The sequence below is a fragment of the Mesoplodon mirus genome, assembly GCF_964341445.2.
Source record: "Mesoplodon mirus genome assembly, chromosome: 15".
NCBI classification, from domain to species: Eukaryota; Metazoa; Chordata; class Mammalia; order Artiodactyla; family Ziphiidae; genus Mesoplodon; species Mesoplodon mirus.
In genome coordinates, this window is record NC_138991.1 from 8,242,895 (window position 1) to 8,270,288 (window position 27,394).

Genomic DNA, 27,394 nt, shown 5'->3' on the forward strand with positions numbered 1-27,394 from the left:
GATGATAGCCATTCTGACAGGTGTGAGGTGATATTACATTGTGGTTTTTATTTGCATTTCTACGGTGTCTGGCTGATGGAGAGCAGTTATTGTCTAAAAGCTTTCTGCCATATGCTAGACTGGCCCTTTCCTGGCCCTTTGGTTCAAGCAGGCGTTTTGAGAGGGTTTGCCCATCGGTGTTTCCTGGTCATTGGCTTCTCCAACTCCCAAGTCCAGGATATCTGTGGCAAAAGGAAAACCCAGGGAACTCAGCACCGTCTTGTTGTTGAGGTGCCTAGCTGGCCTGCCTTCTCCTCTCCACCACTCGGAGTCCTTTTGTGTTTGTTTTCTACATAATGTCCAGGATTTTCCACTGTGTTTACTGGGAGGAATGAGGGAAAACCTATATCCTCCTTCTTCCTGGAAGCAGAGTCTTACGCTCTTTTTTTAAAACCAGCCTAAGAAGAGAAACGTATTTCACAAAAAGGGCTCAAGTTCAGTTTGAGAGACTATACACTCTCACTTGGGAAGAGCCCGGGGCCAACAAGCCAGCTCCCTGCCCTGGGCCAGCAGGGTCTGTCATCCCTGAGCTGCGCCCCGCGTCTGGAGACATCCCTGCACTGGGGGAATCAGGGAGGCATCTTCAGAGATGCCTGGACAAGATGCCACAGGGCTGAGCAGAAAGTTGTGGAGAGGCCCCTCAATTCCCAGAATTCTGTCGAACGGTGTCTCCTCCAGTCCGAGTTCTCTGTCCTGAGTGAAGACATACCGGTAGTTATCTCCCTTGCTCAGAGGCTCTCCCCCGTGGCAGGTTTTCCCTGATGGCAACCAGACCCATGCGACTGCCCTGCGTTTTACTGATTTGTTTCCTCTTCAGCTGACCTCCCTGTGGTTCAGTTTATCTCCAGGAAGTTCACTAACGCTCCCTGTGTGTCCAGCCCTGGGATCACAGAGAAGAACCATGCCCCCTGTTCTCCCGTAGGAAGCTCTGAGTCTGGGACCTGGGGGTGACCAGATGCAGACCCTTCCATTCACTGCGGTGAGAGCTAGGGAGCCCAGGGTCTGTGAGACCACAGTGGCTTAGAGCAGCTGACCCAGCCTGGGGGGTCACACCCCCCCCCAGAATAGATGCCTTCCCCACCTGCACGCACACTTCTTAGAGAACGTCACTGCCTGTCAGAAGCAGCCTCACCCTGGTCACCCTCCATTCCCTCATCTTCCTCATTTTCTCCCTTGCACTCTTCACTGCCTGAGTCTTCTGTGTTACATTTATTGGTTTATCTGTATTTTTGTTTGATTCTGTTTTTCTCCCCTGCTGGAATTGCAGCTCCCTGAGGAGAGGCCTGTGTCTCATTCACCACTGTATTCCCTCCCAGTGCCTTGATCGGTATGAGGCCCTTGTTAGACATTTGATCAATAGCTTTTATCGTAATGCTTCATGATGTCATAGGCAGATCCCAAACCTGGCAGTGATTCAAAAGTCCGGCTCAGTCCAACTGAAAAACTTCAGTCTTGTATCCATTTTAACCTTCACCCCAATTCTTTCTGAAATCAAACTCTGACGTGACCATGGGCTGAGGCCCTTGAGGTCTGGAAGGAGTAGGATTTTCTCCTCATTTCTTCTCCTCCTCCCCCAGGTGTATGAGTTCAGGGTGGAGGGATTGAGGGGAAAGAGCTCTCTTCTTCTGGACCCCTGCTGTCACTACCCTTTCTTGACCATCTGTACCTTTTCTGTCATGGGCACCCAAAGGAGGTCTGGCTCCGGGTCATAGGTGGGGCCTCCTCCACCTCGAAGTTCCCCAGTAGAGCTCTCGACTGCTTCTTCTGCTACGGGGGCTCTTTGCCCCACACTCCAGCCCCAGCCCAGAAACCTTCCACCTAGAAAGCGCCTACTTTATAAGCTGCCGCCCAGCAGATGGAGAAGAAGCTCAGTGTGACTCCCGGTGGCCTGCTCTAACCACCTTGCCTTTATCTGTATCTCAGTTGACCTGAACAATCTACCCCTGAAACCCTCCCCACCCCCATCCCCACCTCATCCTTTTCTACATGTCTTTCACGCCCTTTCCTCTGTCTGAAATTCCTCAGCACGCCATCCTTCCCCCACCTCTGTATGTCGACCTGTAGCTCAGGCTCCAGGGCCGAGGGCAGACGCCGCCTCACCTTCACATCTTCCTTGTCCCTCTACTTCAGCTGTTCTCAACCTTGGTGCACATTGGAATCACCCAGGGGCTCTAAAAATACTGATACCTGAGCCTCACCTCCAGACATTCTGATCGAATTGGTCCGGGTGGCGTCTGGGCATTAATACTGGTTGAAAACGCTGTGCAGGGCTAAGTGGGCTAGTGGAATTCTTTTACCTTTTAATCCGAGTACTTATCCCCCTCTGCTGGCCTTTATCCACTGTGAGACTGTAAGCATCTCGAGAGAGGAACGTGTCTGATTCATTTTTGTTGATCTCACCGGGCTCAGAACAAGGCTCAGTAACTTAAACTATGATAGTAACAATAATGATAATAATAATAATAATAATAGCTAGCATTCACTGCATGTTTACTATGTGCTACACGCCACGCTAAATCCTGTCGATGGATTATCCCATTTACGCCCCAACAACTCTGAGAGGCAGGCGCTACTGATTCCCCTTTTACAAATGAGCAAACCCAGGCACAGATGTCAGGGAACATGCCCAGGATCGCACTGGTGTGAAGGATGGAGCAGAGAGTGGAGTCTGGGCGGGCTGGCCTCAGAGCCCATGCTGATATCATGTTGCCTCTGTACAGTTTGTACATGGTCAGAATTCCCCCATCAAGCTATTGAGTGAAGGTGAGTAAATGAGTGGTTGGAAATAAATAACTATTTCCTAGGCAATAGCTCCATCAGGCCTAGTGGGGCACCTCTCCATTAGATTTAGTCCTGGTACCACTTTCATAATGGCTCATGTTCCAAACACCTGCTTGATGATTTATGTGATATTTTTTTAATTAATTAATTCATTTATTTATTTTTGGCTACATTGGGTCTTCGTTGCTGTGTGCAGTCTTTCTCTAGTTGCGGCGAGCGGGGGCTGCTCTTCGTTGTGGTGCATGGGCTTCTCATTGCGGTGGCTTCTCTTGCTATGGAGCATGGGCTCTAGGCATGCGGGCTTCAGTAGTTGTGGCACACAGGCTCAGTAGTTGTGGCTCGTGGGCTCTAGAGCGCAGGCTCAGTACTTGTGGTGCATGGGCTTAGTTGCTCCGCAGCATGTGGGATCTTCCCGGACTAGGGCTCAAGCCCACGTCCCCTTCATTGGGAGGTAGATTCTTAACCACTGCGCCACCAGGGAAGTCCTGATTTATGTAATTTTTTTTTTTTTTTTTTTTTTTTTTGCGGTACACGGGCCTCTCACTGTTGTGGCCTCTCCCGTTGCGGAGCACAGGCTCCAGACGCGCAGGCTTAGCAGCCATGGCTCACGGGCCCAGCCGCTCCGCGGCACGTGGGATCTTCCCGGACCGGGGCACGAACCTGTGTCCCCTTCATCGGCAGGCGGACTCTCAACCACTGCGCCACCAGGGAAGCCCATGTAATATTTTTAATTTAACATTTTATCTAAAACTTTTCTACTCAACTTCATCCAAGCAAAAATATCCATTGTACCAAAGAAATATCTTTCCAAAAAGCACTTTTAAAGATTAACCTCGTGTGTGTACATGCACATGTATGTGTGCATGTGTGTGCACCACCTAAAGTAACCTCACCACCCCTGTAGGTGTACCACACTTATCTGCTATAAACAGAATGTTCAGCCATCCTCCTCATCAACCTACTTAACAACCTGGATCCGAATTATACCTAGGAATTATAAAAAGTTCCACTCATTAGAGTTCTATTCTAATATGAACAGTAAGTTATGTTAGAACCTGTTTAAAAGTTCATCTCTTCCCAAGTAAAACACGTTTTGCCCAGAATTAACTAGAAAAGCCGAGAAGCTTGTTAAGGCCATGGCTTCTATCTGCATTGGGCTTTATGAAGTTCCAGCTCTTTAAGAGACATTTCACAAGAAGCACTGCTCCATTTAAGAAGGAGTGCTGGGGCTGAGGGAAACCCTGTGGGATACAAGCATTATTATTACTTTTTAAAATATTCACCGAAGTGTGTTTATGCATTTTTATCACTGTTCCACAATAACCCCGTTTTTAATGCAGGCTATTCTGGCCCAGTCCTTGGCATTAGGGTAAACCCACGTGCCAAGTGAGTGTGTGGGAGGAGGTGGTCTAGAAACTCAGAGAAGGGAGTAGGTTCCATGGGTGCTGTGACCCAGAAAGACTTCAGTGGAGAAAATAAACTTGAGCCCGAGCCTGAAGAATGAATGGGTTTGAGGTAACCTGGCTTGGCCCAAGGTCATGGGAGTTCACCCTCCTCACCCTCCTGCGTGAGTTAGAGAGGAAAATCCGTCCCAATAGCACAGCCTTCGCACAGTTAACTCCCAGATCCTGAAAGCGGAATGATTATTTTAAAACATCAGTACTTTTCTTTTCAGTTGATACAGTTCACCACTACGGGGATTGTGGGAAATCAAATAGAGGCATCTTCCATGATTAAACTGGAAGACCACGAAATATTGGCATCATACATAACCTCTGTGCAGAATTGGGAGAAAAGGGTTTTTGTTTGGGATGCAACGTGCACTGCTGTGTTTATTAGCCTCTGGCTCCAAACAATGTCCCTCCAACTAACTGCAAATGCTGATTATGTTAGAAAGAGGGGGCGGGGAAGGAAGAGTGACTCTCATAAGCTTCTGATTGTTCTACACCCCCGTGGGCAGAAGAAGTATGGCTGGAATTAGGGGGTAAGGGAGACAGGGGCGCGAAGCAAAAATATTACTTTGAGAGTCCACATTCAACAAGTTACAACCATGAAAACTCTGTCTTGTTCCTAGGACATAGCTGACGGCACGGGAGACGAAGGACAGGAAATCCCAACTGTGAGTTGCTCTGTCCCCGGGGTCCCTGAAGGACTGGAGGTGGCAAAGGAGGACCCCCAGACAGAGAATAATAATTCCATCATGAGCTTCTTTAAAACTCTGGTAAGCAGTTTCATCTCCTCTTCTATTCTATTCCTCAAAAGTTTTGTTGCTCAAAAGTTTTGTTAGATCTAAGAATGATGCATACTTGAATGTTATTGCTCTAAACGGCTTGATGCAGCTGGGACATTGGAGAACAGGGACAAGATGTGCTTCGTAAGGGAACTGGCTTTCAGTGAAGGAGTCTTTAGTTGCTGCGAACTGTGAGATTAACTATACTACATGAGCTATGTGGTAGTAGAATGCTACCGTAATTGGATATCATATGGTCATTGATCATAAAAATAACTGGAAAATACTTCCTTGAGTTGCTGACCTATCAAAGCATTTTTGCCACTCAAATGGCAAATAAAACTGTAGACATCACTTTCTATCTTGTTACATCTAAAGCTCCCATTTGACTGGGTGGAGGCAGGGACCCACATCTTGCATTGCTTGCTCCTGTCTGACTCTTTAGACCCCGCAGCTTGGCACCTGCCAGACACTCAAAAAAGGGCTGAATGAGTGAATGCATAATTAAACAGACAGCTCCAAGTGTTTGGGCTATTCCCAAAGGCCAAGACCAACTTCAAAAGATAAAACAGAAAAAGTCAACCGAATGTGCCACAAACACCAAAGGGTTGTACATTTGTTTGGATTAGTGGTGGACTTGTTGGAAAGTGTGTAGCCATCCAGGAGACAGTTTTGAATGTGGTCAAGCTCTTAGTGAATGTATAAGATCTGATGCATTTCATTATAAAATATTAACTTTGTTAACTTATGTATACTTAGGTATTACCCAGAAGTCCATGGGTTTCTACTAAATTAAAAGGACTTCTCATTACATTCCTTACTTGTAGAGTGAAGTGGACCACCCTAAATAAAAATATGAAATAGGGAATTCCCTAGTGGTGCAGTGGTTAGGACTCGGCACTTTCACTGCCAGAGCCCAGGTTCAGTCCCTGGTCGGGGAACTAAAATAAAAAGAAAGAAAGAAAGAGAAACACCCTACAGAGCTATGGTTTTTAACATTTGGTTTTTCTCAAACTTTTAAGGTTTCGCCTAACAAAGCTGAAACAAAAAAAGATCTGGAAGACACGGTAGGTCATTTGAAGTGTGTTTGTGTTTGTGTTTGTGTGTAGAATTGGATTTGGATTTATGTATGCGTCTTTGTTTTTTGAATTTTGTGTGCGTGTGATATACATACACACATATATACATATTTAGCAATTTAATAGTGCTGTTAGATTGTCTTTAAAATGTTCCACTTACGTTAATGGTATTTTAATGAAAATTTTGGTGGGAAGTGTGAAATATGTGCCAATTCTGGCTAAATAATATCATAGAAACCAATTTCTTATACAGAATAAGAACAGAATACTAATAATTATATATCATCTTAGTCTTTTTAGTTGTGTGTAGAGAGACCCAGGGAATATGGTAAAAGTTAGCCACTGGAAATGCGAAAGTCATGAGACTCAATTTAAAGCAGATGTGAGCTGCTAGATTTTGGTTTTTAAAAAATACGTCTTGCTCTGTTTTTCATGTAATTTGAAAAAAATTAGTCTCCACTGCAACGGCAATTGCTTGGTGACATGAAGTAGTCACCAGTCGACACTTGCCAAATGAAGGAACATGTAGAGGGGTTAGGATGCCCTAGAGCGTGTGTGCGTTTTCGCTTCATCCTAGAAATTCAGCCAGTTCCCCTCAAAGTACATTTTGTTTGGAATGACTACTTTCTAGAGATGTTTTCCCTTTGCACTTGAGAGAACCGATTTCCTTTCGTAGAACACGTGGTTTAAATTTCACGGGAATCATGAGGGAAATTTAACTTGGTGACAGATAAATGTCTTGTGTCCTCCTTTTGATAACTGAAAGTGCTTCGAAAGGCACTGGGACCAAACAAATGGCTTGGCCAACCCAGTATATCTGCTCCCCATATTTAAAGGGGCTAAGTTGTGAAAAGGATCCTAGAATTTGTCTCAGAAGACCTGTGTTCGAGCTGCCGTCCTGCTACTTGATAGCTGTGTGATCCTAACCTGTCTGAACCCAAAGTTCCACATCTGTAAAACTGGGGCAATAAAAATTCTACCTCCCCAACCCCAGGACTGAATGAAGGTGTGATAGTGCCTGGTAAACCATGGAGCTCTATTCAAATGTAGGTGAACCCTATTTCCATAATCACAGCAGGACAGACTGAACATCAGGATTACATCTGTATTGTACTGATTGGTTCCTCTAGAATTTTCTTCTTCCATTGAAAAAAAGATATATCTGAAGTATCTACGTGCATTTTCCCATAAGGTTATTTATTTGCTACAAGGCAGCTAGGGTCAAGTTCAATGAATGGTTGGGTCCGAATGTTTCTCTTTGGGTTCTGTGTCCTGCATTGTTGGAAATCACATAGTCAGCACAATAGGCTATAAACAGTGGGGTATGTGGGTGTGTTGTGTGGCTTCCCGAATGACCTGATGCCCTCACTCCCTTTAGCTGCTCACGCATCAAGCCTCTTCCCCCACCCAGAATGTGGTCCCAGCTGAAAGTACCTGGTGGTAAAATCTCATGGCCCTGCCCAGAGAGCTATGCGCTCATTGCTGATGGACCTGGATCTCAAAAGCGGGTTTTGTGAATGTAGGTTGTCCGTGATGCCCACAGACTGACCTCTTTCTGCCAACCTGGTTCTCATACTTGCCTTCTTGACATCTTTTCTACTGAAGTTCTCAGATTCATGCTTTTGAAATGTCAGCACTTTTGTCCATCTTCTCATTTGGCCCTGGGCAATTTTTAGCACACTCCACTGCTGCCCACACAAAATCCCCTGCCATTTGTGACTTGAGTCAACAATTCTGAATGGTTGTAGCTGGGCTATTTTAGTTCCAATTTCCCCTCACTTTGGCTCAGTGGACTGACTCACTCTAGAAACATCTTTTGCCCAGGAGATCTGCCCATCTAGAAGTCAGTTGAAATTTTTGTGGGTGATACTGCTTCCCTGAAGTTTCTAATACCGGAAAAGAGGAGATCAGTTCGAGAATGAAAGCCATTTAGTGGCAGTACTTGACTCCAGGATGCAAAAATAAATTGCTTGTCTTCAGGTATTTTTTTCTTCTGTTTCACGTGGCAATAGCATTTAGGTTTTTAAAAATCATCGGGTAGGAACTGCATTATCTTTTTTATTTTTTAAATTTTTTCACCTGGATATTACATGTTCTGTAGACAAAGCTTAAATATCTTGTCATTGTCTTTAGCAAATGGAGCTGCATTAATCTGGGTCATTTAAATAGGTTGCCGTGTTGAAAATCAACATGTACCTGAAATAGACTGTGAATTTGCACTTTAACAAACTGTCTTTGAGAGTTTGAAAAAGAAAAGCATTCACATGATGTCTTGTGATTGGGAGATGGGGGTGATATACCGGCAGCTAACTGACAAAGTGGATTACTGCACTTAAAAACAACAGAAAAAAATGCGTTCTGTTTAAAAACAAAGTTCTAAGCTGTGACTGCTGTTGCCCAAAAGGCATCTAAAGCAGAAAGTGTCTGTGATGGACAAGCTGGGCAGAAGACATCCGAGATCCAGGCTAAAGGCACCAAGAAAAAGCATCTGCATAGCCCCAGGCTAGGACTCGCCTTTAGAAAATTCTTTAGGCATAAGGTCTGTATCTTGTTAAAACAGGAGGAAAAATAAGAACCCTGGTCTTCACCACATGACACATGTGCCCATCCTGTATCCAGCCAGCTCCACTCCAGTGAAAACAGAGCCTTGGGTGGTAGAAATCATTAGAGGGAAATTAAGTACTATGTGAATCAAATTTCAGAGATTTTAAGTCCCCATAATTGTAAACATCTCAGACTACTTTCCTAGTGTGGACCAGGGTTCTGAGATTATTCTTCTAACCTAGTGTTTCCCAAATGTTGAATGTTTGCATACCACCTTCATCGTTTTTGGCAGATATACCACTATTTACTTGATATTTTTATATTGAAATTGACTCACTTCCTATTTAAAGATATCTGTAAAAGAAACTTTGTATTACATCACTCTTGGAAAAGCAGATCATTTTTCATAAGAGGAATGTACCATTATATGGGCAATAAAAAAAGAGCTGTCTCGCTTGTGTTAAGCTCTGAATCTATTGCCATTTCTAGCTTTATGAAAAGGCAATTAGCCAGCAGTAGGGAAATGTTAAAGATTTCTCTACCAGCACCAGACTGAGATTTTCCCCCGAATGGTCTTAGAAAGATGAGAATTGAAAAAGGAAAAGTATTTCCACGATTTTAATATTATTTAATATCATAGCACAATCTAAGGCCATCTCTGACCCCACCAATGGTATGCTTGCTATACTTTGGGAAATGCCCTTCTAACCTCAAGATAACAATTCTGTCTTCCTGTGGTCTGTTCCGTCTCTCCCCTCTATTAACTAAACTTATACTGAGCCCAAATGGAAGCCCAGGCAGAACAAAACAATGAATGAAGGCAGAGCAAGTTCTGTCTCCACGTTCTTGGGAAGTAAAGACAACAGAGAAGTGAGTTTTGGAGATTTCACTCTTCTAATGTCTACGAAAATGCCAGTATTTGCCTGAAACCATCAACTAAAAGGATCCCCTGACTTGGGCCAGCATGCTTGTAAATTAGTTTAAAATATCCACCATTCTCCATTAAGTTGAATGAACTTATTTGAAAAACTTCCCCAGCTGGATGTTACAGTCCCAGGATTGTGTATGCAAATAAAAGCTCCATAGAGAGCTCTCCCAGCGGAATCTATATTTGCATAAACAAACTATGTTATGAAGCCACCCTTCGATTTCCATACAGGGTTATTTTGTCCTGTAACGAGACAAGGCGGTGGATGAGAGACACTGCAATGGGGGAGGGAACATTAAAAAGTGGTACCACTGTACGTGGGCGACCATTTGGTAACTGCTAGTGAAGTGTGTCATGGATCTGGTACAAAGGAATCTAGCTGAATTCCCACGGGTGCTTCGGTGAGTAGGGGGCCTTGAAAGTTTAAGACGCTATGACTCCCTCTCCCCCGACCCCCACAGATCTGCATTTCATCACGACATTCATTTCATGCCTCCAGAATCTCTCCCCTCCCACAAGTGGACCACCCAAGTTCAGTATTCCTGGGGCTTCCCCAAATTGTTGGCTTCACGTCCTGCCAACTGAGTTGACTTTTGGGGTAGGAGAGGATTCTAAAACCACTGGGACGACGGAGAAGAAACAACCCTTTCTGGGATACTGTAACACAGACCTAAGATTTTGCCTTGAGTTACATTCGGTCTGTTTTTTTACGTCAAAGTAAAGTAAGGGGACAATTCCCAGATGTTCTTTTTTTTTTTTTTTTTTTTTTTGTGGTACGCGGGCCTCTCACTGTTGTGGCCTCTCCCGCTGCAGAGCACAGGCTCTGGACGCACAGGCTCAGCGGCCATGGCTCACGGGCCCAGCCACTCCGCGGCATGTGGGATCTTCCCGAACCGGGGCACGAACCCGTGTCCCCTGCATCTGCAGGCGGACTCTCAACCACTGCGCCACCAGGGAAGCCCCCCAGATGTTCTTAATTCTCCTTTATACAGCAGTGTGGTAGATCTCTTTGGCTTTTTTTTTTTTTTTTTTTTTTTTTTTGCGGTACGCAGGCCTCTCACTGTTGTGGCCTCTCCCGTTGCGGAGCACAGGCTCTGGACGCACAGGTTCAGCGGCCATGGCTCACGGGCCCAGCCGCTCCGCGGCATGTGGGATCTTCCCGAACCGAGGCACGAACCCGTGTCCCCTGCATCAGCAGGCGGACTCTCAACCACTGCGCCACCAGGGAAGCCCCTCATTGGCTTTTACCTTCATGCCTAGGACAGTGTTTTTCTTTTCCTCAATTGGTTGTTCTGTCGTCCAAAAAGACAGGAAAACAGGGCCATTAAAATTGACCAGCCAGAGTCCATCAATGAACCTTGCTGCATGATTATGGGAGGTGTGATACTCATCCTCCTTGATTTCAGTGTGACCTAGGACAGAAAAGAAGACATCCAAGCAAATTCAAGGATAAAACGTTATCTTCTAGTTTTGCTCTTAAAAAAAAAAATACAGTGGTTACCAATTCTGGTTAACTCCTTGGTTCATTTCTTTGTATGTCAATTTTTTCCTTCCTATAAAAAGAATTTGCTTAGTTTCAAAGTAGAGGAAAGGCTGACATTAATCAATGAAATAAGTTTATTATTATAAATAATAAGGGGGTCAGCGTTTCTTTGCTGAATCTGAATTTTTTTTTTCTTGGCTTAATCACATGCGGTTCCTCAGAATAAAACCTTTTCACACGACCTGCAAACGCTGGACATGACACATGCGCACAAAGCAGGACATTGTTTTAGGATGTCTTTGCCACGCCCAGAAATGTTCCCCTCTCCACTCAGGTTTGCTCAATGCCCACCCTCTCCGTAAGGCAGTTAAAATATTAGCAGCTAATATATCATAGGGTTCATAAGCTTATGCCACACATTCATTGTTTTTTGGTTCTTGGTACAATGTTTCCATCTTACTAACACGTCCCCTCTCCCACACTCAACTGTGAAAATGATGAAAACTTCTTGTGGAAGAAGGTAAGGTCATCTGATAGGCAATCTCCAAATCTAATACATTAGAATTTCATGGGTAGGGTTGCCAGATAAATAACAAGTACCCAGTTAAATTCAAATTTCAGATACACAGCAAATAATTTTTGAGTATAAATCTAAGTATGTCCCAGGCCACATTTGGGACATCCTTAGGCAAAAAAATTATTCTTTGTTGATCTGAAATTCAGATTTAACAGGACATCCTATAGTCTCCCTGTTATTTGCTAAATCTGGCCACCCTACTCAGGGGATTGTCTCCAAACAACATGGATAGAATTTTCGTAATCTCCTCCGTCGTGCAGACAAAGAGTATGAGTTCAGTTGATGCAGTCAGAACACCATTTGGGGCACTTCTCTGGGAAGCGAGGAGATGAGTAGTCAGGGAGAGGATGACTCATGGGGGTGTGAGACTCCACAGCCCTGTAGGGAGGGGGTGGGTAGACGGAGACATGACATGGCAGGATGCTATGTGGGTCGCTCTCTGTGGCCCCTCTCGTACAATTAATTTGTTATTTATTTAATGCCTGTTTGGAGCCAGACACTGGGTCTGATGGGAGGTAGGAATGTAATGGTGACTAAGACATAACAGCCTTACCTTCACAGAACTCATACTCTGGCCAGAGAGATGCATACTCAACAGCTACACAGATATATTTGTTATATTATATTACTATACATATGATAGAGTCATGTCCTTGTCATGTTTTTCGAAGATCTCAGGGTATCTTCCCAGAGCGAAGAGAATTGGCCATTTCCCAACAAAACTGATCAGTACAGATGTGTTTCTCAACTTTTTTCCCATTATCACCCCTCCACCATGAAGCTTCTTTAGATATTTTCTCCCTAATTGCCCTTCTCCCCTTGGAATTTTAGTACAACAGCTACACTTTATCTGTTGATGTACTGTGGCCCTTTTTCTTTTCTTTTTTTTTTTTTTTTTTTGCGTTACGTGGGCCTCTCACTGTTGTGGCCTCTCCCATTGCGGAGCACAGGCTCTGGACGCACAGGCTCAGCGACCATGGCTCACGGGCCCAGCCGCTCCGCGGCACGTGGGATCTTCCCGGACCGGGGCACGAACCCATGTCCCCTGCATCGGCAGGCGGACTCTCAACCACTGCGCCACCAGGGAAGCCCTACTGTGGCCCTCAGTAGGACCACAGGCAATATAAACATCTAAAAGTTGCCCATAACACACCACCCCAAGAACAAGGGGAATCTCACCCCCCAACTCTCCCCCACGTGGAGTTAAGATTGCCGTGGCTGAGGATGCATATGGCGTAAACGGTTCCATCCCCTGGTGGACACAACAGCACATGGAGTGGGGAGACCTTGGTCTGTTGGAAGCAGTGTAGACAGAGTAGCTATTCAGAGTCTGGGTTTGGGTATCAGACTCCCTGGATTCAGATGCCAACTCTGTCGCCTTATAAGTGCAATCACAGGCAAGTTATTTAACCACCTGGGACCCAAATTTCCCTAACTGTAAAGTGGACATAACAATTAGTTCCTTCCTCCTAGGACTGTTTGTTGTTAGAACATTCAATTGCTTAAAACGGTGCCTGGCACTGGTGCCTTTTATTGTTACCATTACATCAGAGTTAAAAGTTGGCCATCTCTGTGCCTAGTCTGCTCGGGCCCTAGTCCCTCTTCAAGAGGCTGAGAGAGAGAGGAGGCTGAGGGGAGCAAAAGGAAAGGGTAAAACCAGCCAAACCAGAGGCGTGTGATGGGCTAAGCAAACTAGACCCGTCCTGTCTAGAAGTCTAGAACTCCAGAACTAGCTTTTTTTGGTAACCCCCATGTGGCTTTGGCTGAGTAGGCTGAGCACATACAAAGGGGTAGCCAGGAGCTGGTCAGGTAACACGGCATCTCTAAGTATAGAAAGGAAAGCAGCAGAATTTAAATCAAAGCAGTGCGGAGCAATGGAGCATCTGCTGTAATGACATGAGCAGGATGGATGGTTTCCTTAAGCCAACAAGAACCCTTTCTTAGAGACAGAAGTGAGGTCAGCCTCACGCCCCCCCACCTCAGATTCTTGGTCTAACATGGACCCCTTGAGCAAGTGGGGATTTTCCCAAGAAAGCAGAAGGGGGGTTGATGTTGGGGACCACGCCTGGCCACTCCCTTCCTTCCTGCTTCCATCACGGCTCTCAGATGCTTTCTGAGGGCGCTGAGAGCACGCTGTTCCCTGTGCCTGCTGTGCTTCTCCTCCCTCCTGCAGCTAATTTCTAGTCACCCTTCAGGTCATGGCACAGCATCCCGTTCTCTATCAAGCCTTCCTGATGGCCATGATGGATCGAATTTCCTAGTTTAGCCTTTTTTTTTTTTTAGCACCAAATCCTTCCCTCCAGCCCACAGCACTTCTCGTAGTTGAAATGTTACATACATTTGTGGAATTATTTGTTTGGTGTCTCTCTCTCTCTCTCTCTCTATGAGGACATGTAACCCCAGCACTCAGTACGCATCTCAGGTCATAGAAGGCAGTCGATGCATTTTTTATGAGTGAATGAATAAATCATAATACTTTCCTCCTATTTTCTGGAAAAGCAAGCAAGCTAGTTGGTGGAGGGCACTTCCCCTTCAACCAGTGCTTGTTAATTTAATTACCATCTAGAGCTAAAACAGCACCAGGTGTCCGAGACCATTTGGAACATGCATAAATGCAGAACCGTCTGAGCTCAGCCATTTTGATTGCACTGTTGATACAAGGCAGAGGTTATTTTAAACCCTAGCATTATGCGGTTTTATACATTTTTAAATGGAACTGGGATTATTCCAGGATCACCTATCACAAAAGTCATTTCTATACATTGGCCCTGTAGCTCCTGACTCGAACATAGAATCTGTTCAATAAATGACTCCTTCTTAGTGTCAAAAAAGTCAGCACAGAAGATACTGTCTTACATCAGAGAGTAAAGTTCACATGATGTGTGAACTCCCTTTGGAGGGGCAACGTGCAGTGTGGAAAGAGCGCCAGATAGGAGCCGGAAGTCTGGATCTGAGACCAGACTGTGCCCCTGGTTAGTGTAGGGTAGATCGTAGACCTCAATTTCCCCATCCATGAAAATTCGGGCATTCGATCAGGTGGTCTCTAAGACTCTTTCCAACGTCAAAAATACTCTGAAACGTCCTGAATTTTTCCACACCCTGTTTTTACTGCCAGATTTTTTTTTCTTTTATTCAGAAAATGTAGTCAAAGATCTGACCTCCCTGGGAATTTAAAGGGTTGTGTCACAAGTCCCTGGACCAAGGATCATTAAAATGAAGATGCTTAAGATGACGAGGTTAGGTCAGGTGAGCCCAGTGTTAAAAATTTTAATGCAATGTTCACTCACGTTGAGATAAATGGAGACTGTAACTCTCCTAACTCTTCCTTTGTCCCATGAGTCAGGAGGTGGCAGAGCATGGAAGTGACAGCCCAGTCACTGAAGAGATCAGATGTCCTGGAATTGGACCTCAGCCTGGCCACTCGGAGTGGGAGAGATGGGGGGAGGGGAGAGAAGGTGGGGGAGAGAAAGAGAAGAGGGACTGAGTGAATAGCATTTGGAGTTTTATATCAATTACAATCCATCCAGTCACATCTAATTTAGATGTGGAGGCGGCATCTAAAAGTGAAGAAATGGGGGTTGTGGATGCTCTTCAAACTCAAACCTCTTCCCTGAGTTCCTTACACAAACTCTATAGACTATAGATCTTTATAAACTAAACTTTGTAGACTATAGATCACTATAGTAATCTCTAAAGCAGAGTGTGAGAGGAAGACTTCAGCACTTCTTTTTTGAAGTATATTTATTGGAACCCATCTTTCATTTCACATTTGGATTAGTAAAACAATACATCTTTATCATGTAAACAAATACGTGTGTACTGAAGGTGCATGTTCAGACTATTTTTACTGCCATAACCATGGTCGAAAGAAGACCAGGGTCCTCAACACGACCTAACATTCTAACAGCCAAGTGCCTCTTCCAATCACTTTGAGTCCTAATGCGTTACTTACATAAACATGTTACATAATGGTTCTATATATTTATTTTTTTCTGCAAAAGGAATATATCTTGATCTTTTTCCAAGATTTTAACACAAATCCACATCCATGTAGAATATTTGGAAAATACAGAAAATTATGAAGAAAACAGTTGACATGCATAACCCCAGTCCATATTTGTAAAAAAGAGATCTTTTGCTTTTGAAATCCTGAGATCGTTTTAATTTTTTTGAACTCTTATAGGGTGCCGAAAAGTCACCCACCACTTCAGCCGACCTCAAGTCAGACAAAGGCAATGTTACGCCCCAGGAGCCCCAAGGGGCTGCCAAGAATTCTACATCCACTGAAATAGCAAAGGAAGGTGCCAAGGAAAAGGGGGGCCCCACCTCTCTGCCTCTGGGCAAACTGTTCTGGAAAAAGGTAAGTCCTAGTTTCAAGATTTGGAGAGTCCTTGGGGCTAGGATGACTTGAGATATGGTTTCTATTGGGCCAACTGATGTATTCAGCAATGCTTGGAGTTTCTTGTTCTCCAAAATGACTCAACTTGCCACTGAGCTGAAGACTTCTAACTAACCCCCGGGAAAAATGAAATACCTATCGTGTTAGAAGCATGTGTTTTGTGGGAAAGAAAAGGAAATGAACAAGTAGAATTTTTCATTCTTGGAATTAATCCGGTTCATGACAGAGGGTTATGGTATTTCATGATTTCATTTTCTTTCTAAAATGGTGTGTTACATAAAGGTTATGCCCCCGCCAGCAGTATAAGGGAGCACATTATCCTACACCCTTGACAACGGCGTTTTATCAAACTTCTTAATACTCGCCAATCTTACAGAGTGAAAAATGGTACTCAAGTGTAATTTTAAATTATGTATAGTTTATGAATGAGGTAGGGTGCCTTTTTATCTGTGATAAGAACCAGTAATGTTTTTCTGTGAATTGTTTATTCATAAGTTTTGCCCATTTCCTAAAAATTGGATCGTTGGGTAGATTGTTCCTTTCATCACAGTACAATATTTCTCCTTGTCCCTTTAACAGCTTGAGGCTGTTAGTATATTTATTTAACATCAATGTTGTTTTGCTCACTGAACGTCTTTGGCCATTCTTGTATCTTCAGTCTTCCTTAGATTTAAGACTTGTGAATGAATATATTTTTAGTTCCAAAACAAACAAACAAACAAACGAAACTAATACAATGTGGGTTACTCTGGTTTCCTCCTGGCTGTCTCTGAGCTCTCCCAGCCTGGCGAGATGAGCCGCCTCTGGGCTCTCTGCCCCCCCTACCCCAGCCAGATGGAAGCAGCCATCAGCAGCCCCATGGTCTCCATCTCCTTGATCGTCAACCAGTTCACCACCAGGGCAAGCCCACAAGGTGCTCTGTGAGAGGAAAATCCAAACCGCTGTCTGAATTCTTTTCCCTTGTAGAATTAAGGTGCCGAGCAAGGGAATGAGGTGGGCGGGGCTGAGTCATTCTGAGAGCCATTCCTTGATCCTCACTGCTGAGCAAACCTCAGCTGCCAGACAGAGGCAGAACTCTTGCCTGTTTTAAATGTGGCCCAAAGATGAGCAAGAAGTCAGGGATGGGGCGGGGGGAGGTGGTGGGGGCAGGTGTAGAATAGAGCTGGAAAAATCTAACTGAGCCATTTCAACAAAACATCCATGCCACTTGGCACGCAATGCAAGGAAGGTGATAAATGCAGATGCCGCTGTGCTGTTAGTTTATGCTCTTGTCCAGAATCCAGCTGGATTTCTGAAATTTTCTCCTGTGTGTTTTCTGTTGTACAGAAATCTCCCTTCTAGGTTCTGCCCAGAACACAAACTCATCAGACTTAATGAAAACTTGGGATGATGTCACTTGGCATTCTGTTCTAATCTCCTTCTTCACCTATCTTTTTTTACAAAAATATTTTATCAGCAATATAATGAAGGGAACAATTTCCAAGAAAATTACATCCATATATTGGTGGCAAGGGAGAGACTTCAGTGACTCATACTCAAATATTTTTACTTAAATAGCCATATATACATATATTCAAAGTGTATTAGGAAAAATAAAACTCGCACATTAAACTCAAGATTTAACATATATTTTGGTCAAGGTGAGACTCTATAGATTTAGTTTAAAAAGGTAATCCAATTAAAAGGAAAGGGTTACGTAATTAATGGTACGGATAATAAGTAAATAACGGTAAATCGGGGTCCTCCAGGAAGTGGACACTAAGACAGAATTGATGTGCAGGAGATTTATCGGAGGAAACCGACTGTGGAGAATAAAGGGAATGGGGCAGGAGTGGGTGGCTAGAGGCTGCAGACCACAGCGAGGGGCTGACACCTCTGTGCAGGGAGAGGGGGAAGGAGGAGAGGGTTGGAAAGACCTCAGGGTGGCGGTGGTGCTGAGCCGGGCGGGGGGCGTCCCCCAGAGCAGAGCGTGCCCCGGGGGGAGTCCTGCATTGGACAGGACCAGCCCAGCACCCTCTCTGTGCTCAGTCGTTTCCGGGGAGCAGTGAGGAGATCTCAGCAGTAGCGGATGCGAAGGCGTGACAATCGAAGCCTGCCTTTCTTGCAGGGAAATCTGACCAGCACACGGCCACGGCTGCCACAGATGGTGGGTACAACGTGGCAGAACTATACTGGAGGTCAGCAAACCACTGAAGTTGGAGGAACACTGATGCAGGGTTAAAAGCTTAGAGTCAGACAGATCCCACTCGGAGTCCCAATCCACCTCCATGAGCCTCAGTTTCCTCATTTGTGAAATGCAAATGATAATAGTAGCCGTGCCATGGAAATGAGCGAGGATTAAATTTAAAAAGGCCAGTAAATGCCTCCCCGCCACCATCACCACCACCGCGGTTCACACAACAGCGTTTGATGAGTGGTCCCTCCTCCTTCTGTCATTTATGCTCAGAGGGTTGGAACACTAACGTGTCCACGTCTGCATCTCTCTGTGCCATCCAGTCTGGGGAGGCTTCTAAACTTCACATGCTTCATCTTTCCTTATCTTTGGCATCTATGAGGGATGTTTTGGTTCCTCTTTGAAATTCCGGCTCTTTCCATTGAAAATAAAAGTCAGGGGCCTCCCTGGTGGCGCAGTGGTTGAGAGTCCGCCTGCCGATGCAGGGGATACGGGTTCGTGCCCCGGTCTGGGAGGATCCCATATGCCGCGGAGCGGCTGGGCCCGTGAGCCATGGCCGCTGGGCCTGCGCATCCGGAGCCTGTGCTCCGCAACGGGAGAGGCCACAACAGTGAGAGGCCCGCATACCGCAAAAAGAAAAAAAAAAAAAAAAGAAAATAAAAGTCAGGACCGCTGGGCATTCATCTATTCATTTATTTCAGTCTCACTGTTTTTTCACCATTATCTGACTTTTATTTTAGTAGATCATAAAAACAGTGAGGTTAAGAGAAACTAAAAACCAAGTCTCCTGTAAATCTTGTCTTTCCTTCTTTCACCCAATCTGAAAGAATAGATTATATGGAAGTGAAATAGGGGAGAGTCACTCATTCAACAGTAGTTTTAATCACTTTCTTTGTGCTAATTTTTTTTGGGGGTGTGTGTGCGCTACGCTTTAGGCATTGAAAAAATATCCGTGAACAGATTGCTGCCCTCTGGTAGCTTACATTCTCATGAAGGAACTTATTTCTAGTAGGAAACAAAATGAAAGTCTTTGTTTTCTTTTCTTTAAATTAGAAAAAGCTTTGGCTATAAAACCATTCTTGTAAAAATTTTGAAAAACAAACAAAGGGAAACACCAGAAAATGCTGATATTTCCACTAACTAACCCTAAGCTCGCTTTCTTCTCTTTTAATTGAAAAGCTTTTAAACAAACACATTTTGAAGTTTGCGATTATGAACATCAGAAATGAATTTTTCCCCTAACAGGCTGTCAGGATGAAACTATGCATTATTTTGATTTATAGTCTTGATTGCTAAAGTAGTTCTTATTATAAACAAAAACAAAAATAACCTTCGAGAAAATTAACTTCAAGTTATGTTGTGTTTGCCAGAAAATGTTTAAATCCAGTTATGTGGCCTAGCTGCGCCCTTGATTGTTCAGGGTTAACTGGAATACCATTTGCTCTGTGACCTCACAAAAGTTATTTACTCTGTTTGGGTTTCTTTTTCCTCCTCTGTTGAGTAAAAAGATTGGAGTAGATTATCTTAAAAAATCTTGGGGATGGCGAGTTTGCGTTAACAGTCAGAATCAGAAAGGTGGGACTGTGTAACCTTGGGCAAATGACTTGACCACTCAGAGCCTTTATTTTCCTATCTGTAAAATAGGCACTGTGTTTATCTCACAGTGTTGTTATGAGAATCCAATCCTTTACATGGAGAGCATCTGAGACATACTAAGTGCTCAGTGAACGGTGTTACCCGCATTTCTTCAAGTATGACATCGCTGGTTATGATCTGAAAATCCACGTGGGGCTTCTAGTGCCAGTAGCACCCGAGGTACAAAACAAGTCTAAGACATCTTTGCTACCATCAAACACTTGAAGTCCATTTGGAGGAATAGGATATACACGCATGCGTGCATGCGTGCGTGTGTATGTGTATGTGCCTGCACACAATTAGTAAATGATGCATTTGGAGCATCTTCAAAACAGCTTTTTTCCTGCTTTCCTTTGGGAGAGACAAATGATGAAGTAGAAAAATAATGTGAATTCTGAAGCCAAAGAGACACATAGTCAAATCTCGGCTCTGACAGTTCCTGGCTGTCTGAATGTGAGCAGAGACTTAAACCCTCCAAGCCTCACTTTCCTCAGCTCTGAAAGTAGGAGGTGGTACCTACCTTTCATGATCTGGGGGAGAACTGAGTTGGAAAATGAATGCAAAGTGAGTGGCATTCAGTGAGTGAAAGCTCCATTACACAACAGTCAAGGGTGGAATCCAGTGTTAATTCGTGGAATACAGGTTAAAAATGCTACGGCTGTTTAGACAAGGGAGCAGTCAGTGTAGGTCAAAATAGACTAAGAGAACTTAAAAATTCCTTTGACTCCTCTGGGTTATTTGTTTCAAATACAGAATCCTGTGTGTGATCCCAGAATCCATGGGGATCCTGGCTTAGAAAGCCCGGCACAGGGCTGGACAGTTATGGAAGCATTTGAAAGATGGGATGAAGTATCCAGACTTGATAGAAAAACTCTTAGGTCCACCGTGAAATCAATGAACTCAGAACAGCTGTCACGTGATCCAAATGGCGCTTCTGGAAGACTTGGTAGCAACAGGGTGTCTTCTGGCTTAAGTGCTACCGTGTGACAGCATTTTAAAGAAACATTCCTTTAAGAATTGAAATGCGCTCTTTAAAGGAGAGGAGCTCTTGTTAATCACGTTTATATGATAAGTACATATGCTATTTAGATCCTTATTCTTGGCAATATAAATGTCCAGACAAGATCCTTTAGATTTCAAACTGGATTTTTGTTGTTGTTGTTAATGAGATTGGACAATTTTTAGACTCACCAGATAACAGCCAGATGTCCAGTTTATTGAAAAAGATTGAAGTGTTCCTGGTTTTGAGATTCGAATGAGAATCCCACGCTCTGTGTGTTTCCTGACCAGCCCCACACGTTATCATGTTCCTCTGGCTGAAGGGCTTGAGAACCTAATAAATGCCTGTGGTCCACAGAAATCGACCTTGCACTTCAGAATCATTCTCTCTCATTCACTTTGAAGTGAGTTGCTGTGCCATCCGATTTTCCTTCCTGTCTCTGAAATTCCTTTCCCAAACATATTCCCAGTGTGGAAGAGTTAGTCTTCTCTCCTTCTCCTCAGAGATCATCCATCACAGCGAACTCGCTGGCAGTGGAAATGATGAACTGGAATCTGGTTCTGCTGGGTCCTCAGCTCATAGGCTTTTTGCTGTGTGGAAAAGATGAGGAGAAAAGGAAGAAGTTGTCCGATGTCTTTGTCTGTAGTTGGGTATTGAACGTGGAAACCATCCTGGTTACAGATACACATGAAATGTGAGATCCAGGATGTCAGCTTTGAAGGAGAATTAGAGACACACCTCAGACTTCAAAGGGAGGTATTGTTTTAGAATAAGAGCAAAATTTAATAGGTATCGGAGCCGAGGCCTAGAAATTAGGGGAGATCTGCTTCCATTTTGAAGACCGACATGGAATACTAACGTAAAAAAATTAACCTGCTGCCTAACGCAGAGCCCAGTAATATGGGTTGTTATCATTATTATTATCTTTGTTAGTATTACTGTTTTTCTTCAGTTCTGTAGTGTCGCATCTAAGGCATGTTCACAAGATGGGTAGATGCAAGCCAGCAAAGGATATTTATTAGAGGATCAAAACCACATGCAAGAAGCTGTCTTTGGGACGCCTCTGGAATCTGGCCTCTGGCCTGTTTATTCAGAGTTTTTATTTGTAAGTTGGTCAATAAACTGTGAAGCGCTTTTGTCAAGTTTACAGGCTGTGTGGGCTCATTAATGCAATCCAAAATATAAACAATAAGGATCTCAAAATACTGGCACCATGGGCTGAAGTTAGGATGTCCTGGGATTTTTGTTTTACGAATTTTTGTTTTGCCACTTATCCTGTAGGGAGCAGGTCATCACGATTTTAACTGAGATCCACACCATCCTGTACCCCATTCCAGTGCTGGAACCCAGTATAACCTAAGAGCAGTGTTAAAAATGTCTGCTCCGAAGGGATTCAGGAGCAAACATATATCTGAGCCAGATATAAGGAAATTTTGAAAGCAACATGGAATTAGTCAAGAAAAGATTTTTTAATATATTTTATTGAAGTATAGTTGATTTCCAATGTTGTGTTAATTTCGGCTGTACAGCAAAGTGATTCAGTTATACATATGTATATACATTCTTTATCATATTCTTTTCCATTATGGTTTATCACAGGATATTAAATATATTTCCCTGTGCTATACAGTAAGACCTTGTTGTTAATCCATTCTCTATAGAGTAGTTTGCATCTGCTAATTCCAAACTCCCAATCCATCCCTCCCCCACTCCCTTTCCCCCTTGGCAACCACAAGTCTGTTCTCTATGTCTGTGAGTCTGTATCTGTTTTGTTGATAAGTTCATTTCTGTCATATTTTAGACTCCACGTAAGAGTGATGTATGGTATTTGTCTTTCTCTTTCTGACTTACTTCATTTAGTATGATAATTTCAAGGTCCATCCACGTGGCTGCAAATGGCATTATTTCATTCTTTTTATGGCTGAGTAGTATTCCATTGCATACATATATGTACCACATCTTCTTTATCCATTCATCTGTTGATGGACATTTAGGCTGTTTCCATGTCTTGGTTATTGTGAATAGTGCTGCTATGAACATAGTGGTGCATGTATCTTTTTGAATTATAGTTTTGTCCACATATATGCCCAGGAGTAGGATTGCTGGATCATATGGCGACTCTATTTTTAGTTCTGTGAGGAACCTCCATACTGCTTTCCATAGTGGCTGCACCAATTTACATTCCCATCAACAATGTAGGAGGGTTCCCTAAGAAAAGTCTTAAATAGGTCAAGGAGGCCTAATTTATGCCACTTTTCCCCAGCATTCACAAAAATCGTTTCCATTAATTGGACACATCCTATGTGCGGGCACTGTGCTAAGTGCTTTACACATAGGAGATTAACATCAGCAGTTTTCATCGACTGAAGCACGTCAATCCACACCCCTACTCATCCCATTCAAATAGTTCTAGGAATCTAAGAAATGTGATCACAGATCAGTCCAGGCCCCCATATGTCTCTACTGGGTGATCACTCCCAAACCACACCACTGTCACCAGAGCCACCAAGGAGAAGGTCCACACCAACTTACCCGATGCCTCACTGATGTCCTCACGAGCCTGCCATAGTTCCCCTGCCACTTGCAAAGCAGTAGGAGAAAACTCTCTTTCTGTGTGGTGCTCAGCTCTGGGAGCAGTGGCTCGGGACACAGAGTGACACCATTTAACAAGACCCACCCTCGGCATCCATGCAGCCCTTTTCTCCCCAGTGCACGCCCAACTCAAGGGTAGCTGAGCTGGTCTGAGTTGGTCTACCAGCCACCAGCATCCTACCCAGAACTCCCCCTGCAGGTAGCTGGCTTGCCTGGAGTCCTAACTTCCATCGGTGAACTCTCTTTCTGATGTCCTTTTCTTAAAGTCTTTATTTCTTCTCCTCCCATGCCTTCTGACTTCTAGAAAAGACTGTAGACAACTGACCCCTCATTGCAAACATGGCTTCAGTTGTTCCTCCCACCAGACACACACCTTCCAGAGTCTCTAACGCCCATGGAAAGGGAGGTCTTCACATACGTACCGGGAGGAGCTGTGTGGCCTGACCCCAGCCACCGGACGTAGGTGAGTCTCAGCTCTCCTCAGCCATGACTTTCCCTTCACAGGCTTTACTGTATCTATTCCTTAGAACAACCCTCTGATTGGTAACGGTCTAATAGCCCACTTTTGAGTAGGTGAACTGAGGCTCAGAGAGCTGTGGTTGACTGGCCCAAGGTTGCACAGCTAAAACAGTGAATTTGAACCTGACTCCGTAGCCCAAGATGCTCTAGACTTGGTTTCTGAGCAGGTTTTCCTTACATGTGCCGAACGCTAAAGGGAAACAGGAACCTGGTGTCTCGATATCCGTTTTGGGGTCCTTCTTTTAACTGGATTTCAGCCACCCCAACATGAAGGCCATGCCCTTAGGCCAGTGTGCAAAGGTACAAAAATGTGCAAAATGATTTTGAGTGGTTCTTGAAGACAGCCCTAAACATTTAATCAGTCATGTGATGCAAAGTTATCTTCTCGCCATTCGACTCCATTTTCTTTGGTGACCTTAATTATAAAATCTCTTCATGATATTAATAGGCATTTTTTACTGTGCTAACACTTGCTGGTCTCTCTTTTTAACAAAAACTTAAAAATAATTAGAATTTAATGAGCATTTTTGTTTTATTCGTTTCAGTAGTTTTTATACATACTTTTGGTTACAGGGAGGATGTTGATATTACATTCGTGATAAGGATAAGATGCTTTCTTTTAAAATATATTTGTTTAAGTAAAAAGATAGTCAACTTAAAGAAAAATATCACGTAAATACAGATGGTACATGGGCAGCTCAAGGATCGTGAAAATGGTATGCAAATTACTGACTTTTGAGAAATGTCCCACTGGGCTAATTCCCAAAATAAGGAGTGTTTTGCTGGGTAGTAGAACTTTGAAGTGGGGAATAGTCATTTCTTTTGAAACAGACAGTACTTATAATGCCAACTTTTGAAACATCAGAAGGGTCTGGACATCTGAAGCGATAACAAAGATGATGAAAACATCACTGTTCAGAATAGCTCCTTCCACGCCGCACCATCGCCTACACCCAGTTCTCAGTTTCCTCTAGAAAACAGTGAGCAGTCAACAGCCAAGAACTTGCCAGACACAGGAAACCAAAGCACAAACTAGTCTCCTTACAACCAACTGGGACAGGAAAGAGGCCTTGAAAACCTAAAAGTGCCGTTCTTACATAGTGGGAGGGTTTTCTCAGCCTAACGTAGACAGTATATTGACTCTTGAAACTTTTGTGGGTCAGGTTTAAGGAGGTCTGGCTTTTAAAATATCATTTAACTCTTTGCCTTTTCATAGGATTAAATAGCATCCAGGTGGTCTCGGGAGAAGGGGTGTAGTTCCAAGAAAGCTACACTGCTTGCAATTCCTTCTGAGTGTGCTATAATTTTCTGACAATCAGAAGCTTCCAGAAAACCCACAGTCCATTTTAGGGACGTATTTTGTGCGCAGGTAAGCTTCAGTATGAGAAGATAAGGAAAAATAAATGGTCCAAGCTGAAGATCTCATCTAGCGAGAGAGCAAGTCTGGTAGAGGAGAAAGAAGCCCACACAGTCACACACACACACACACACACACACACACACACACACACACACACACACACAAAGTGATTCTTTTTTTTTTTAATAAATTTATGTATTTTATTTATTTTATTTTTGGCTGCATTGGGTCTTTGTTGCTGCATGCAGGCTTTCTCTAGTTGGGCGAGCGGGAGCTACTCTTCGCTGCCCTGCACGGGCTTCTCATTGGGGTGGCTTCTCTTGTTGCAGGGCATGGGCTCTAAGTGCGGGGGCTTCAGTCATTGTGGCACATGGGCTCAGTAGTTGTGGCGCACGGGCTTATTTGCTCCGCAGCATGTAGGATCTTCCCGGACCAGGGCTCAAACCCATGCCGCCTGCATTGGCAGGCGGATTCTTTACCACTGCGCCACCAGGGAAGCCCCACACAAAGTGATTCTGATCCTTCAAGTTATCACGGCAGGGGGAAAACCTGGCTTTCGGAACCATTTTCACCACTTTCTAGTTGTACCGTCCTGAACAAGTGACTTCACCTCTCTGTACTTCCGTTTCTTGCCGCGTAAGTGAAGATCATCATGCTGACCGCTTGGGGCTGCTTTAAGTGACATGGTGTCTGCAGAGTACCAGATGAAGGAGATACATTTGCAAATGTCAGGTCCCTGCTTCCTCCCCCACTGCATGTTTTCAAGGTACAAATAAAGGCAGGACTTGGAACAAAATCAACATAGATAAGGGTTCTTACCTGGGAATCCAAAAGAAAGACAAGGGTCTACGAACACCCTGAAACTATTTGCAAAATATTTTGTTCATGTTTACTTTTCTGGGAAGAGAGTCCAGCTCTGTCAAGTGAGTCTCAAAGTGGTCTGTAAACACCACCACCCACCCACCTAATAATCCTTCAGAACAACTGCAAAAAATATGCAAAGATGACCTCCCACGTTGGAGCTTGGCAAACTGATATAATGATTGTGACATTGGCCTTTGATAGAATTTGGATAACTCCTCTCCTATTTGGGGCAGGACTGTAGATGCCAGAATTACTGCAGGGATGAACAGGGTTTGAAGCTGGGTGTGTTGGACCCTAGCCCCCTGGCCCTTCCTAGAAGTATTTTAACCAGACTGTACTTTGGCATGGTGACCTTGGCCTACGTCGAACGCTGATGTAAGATGGAGCTTCGGATGCTGGCCACTGCCCGACTGTCAGGGTAAGGCTGAGTACTGCTTGCTCTCTGAGGACCATGGGATGGATTTCTCTGGACATGTTACCAGAATTTCCCTGAGCAGCTCATGTATCTTACCTAACAGTGACTGTATTGTGTGACCAATCATAGATCCCTCTTTTCATCAGCTACCAGAAACTGTCAAGGCAAACGTGTTACTTGCCCACAGCCAAGACTGTAGTTTGTGTGTTCTGTAGCATCCCTTCTCCTCACTCCATTTGTATTCTGCCTGCATCTGTATGTTTATTTTTCCTTTGTTACATTTTAAAATACATAACTTAATTTACACTGTTTACATTTGTGTAAAGCTCCTTCAGTTTCTTCTTGGAACAAGGTACGCGTAAGCTGTGTCCAAGAATGGCACCCGAAAGCTGTTAGCCCTGGTTTTGGTAACAGTCTGACTCTTACTTTTGTTTTTATCTTCCCTTTAGTCAGTTAAGGAGGATTCAGTTCCCACAGGTGCAGAGGAGAATGTAAGTTATGCATTAAATGACAGAATCATTCCATACTCATCTCCGGCATGATGGACCGCTGGGCGCGTCAGCTCTGGGGTCCTGGGTTCTTGCATGTTCCAAGGGTTATTCATCCGCTGTAGACTCTTTCTCCCTTCCATGTAATTAGGGACCATGGGGGAACAACTTTGGATGAATATTTGTAAAGCCCATTGAATCAATGCAAATATAATGCAAAATCAGAGCACACATTTTTAGCACTTGTTACCATTTAGGGGCTGAAAGAGTCTACTAAACATAAGAACA

General features: G+C 44.0%; 1 protein-coding gene across 1 annotated transcript in view; it reads left to right on the forward strand.

Moving 5' to 3' along the window:
* BCAS1 (brain enriched myelin associated protein 1) overlaps positions 1-27,394 on the forward strand; it is a 111,432-nt gene that overhangs the window by 57,613 nt on the left and 26,425 nt on the right. The window contains exons 5-8 of the mRNA XM_082643382.1: positions 4,895-5,041; positions 6,073-6,117; positions 15,845-16,021; positions 27,068-27,109. Coding sequence (XP_082499508.1) covers positions 4,895-5,041; positions 6,073-6,117; positions 15,845-16,021; positions 27,068-27,109 — 411 coding nt within the window. The remainder of the gene's footprint in view (positions 1-4,894; positions 5,042-6,072; positions 6,118-15,844; positions 16,022-27,067; positions 27,110-27,394) is intronic.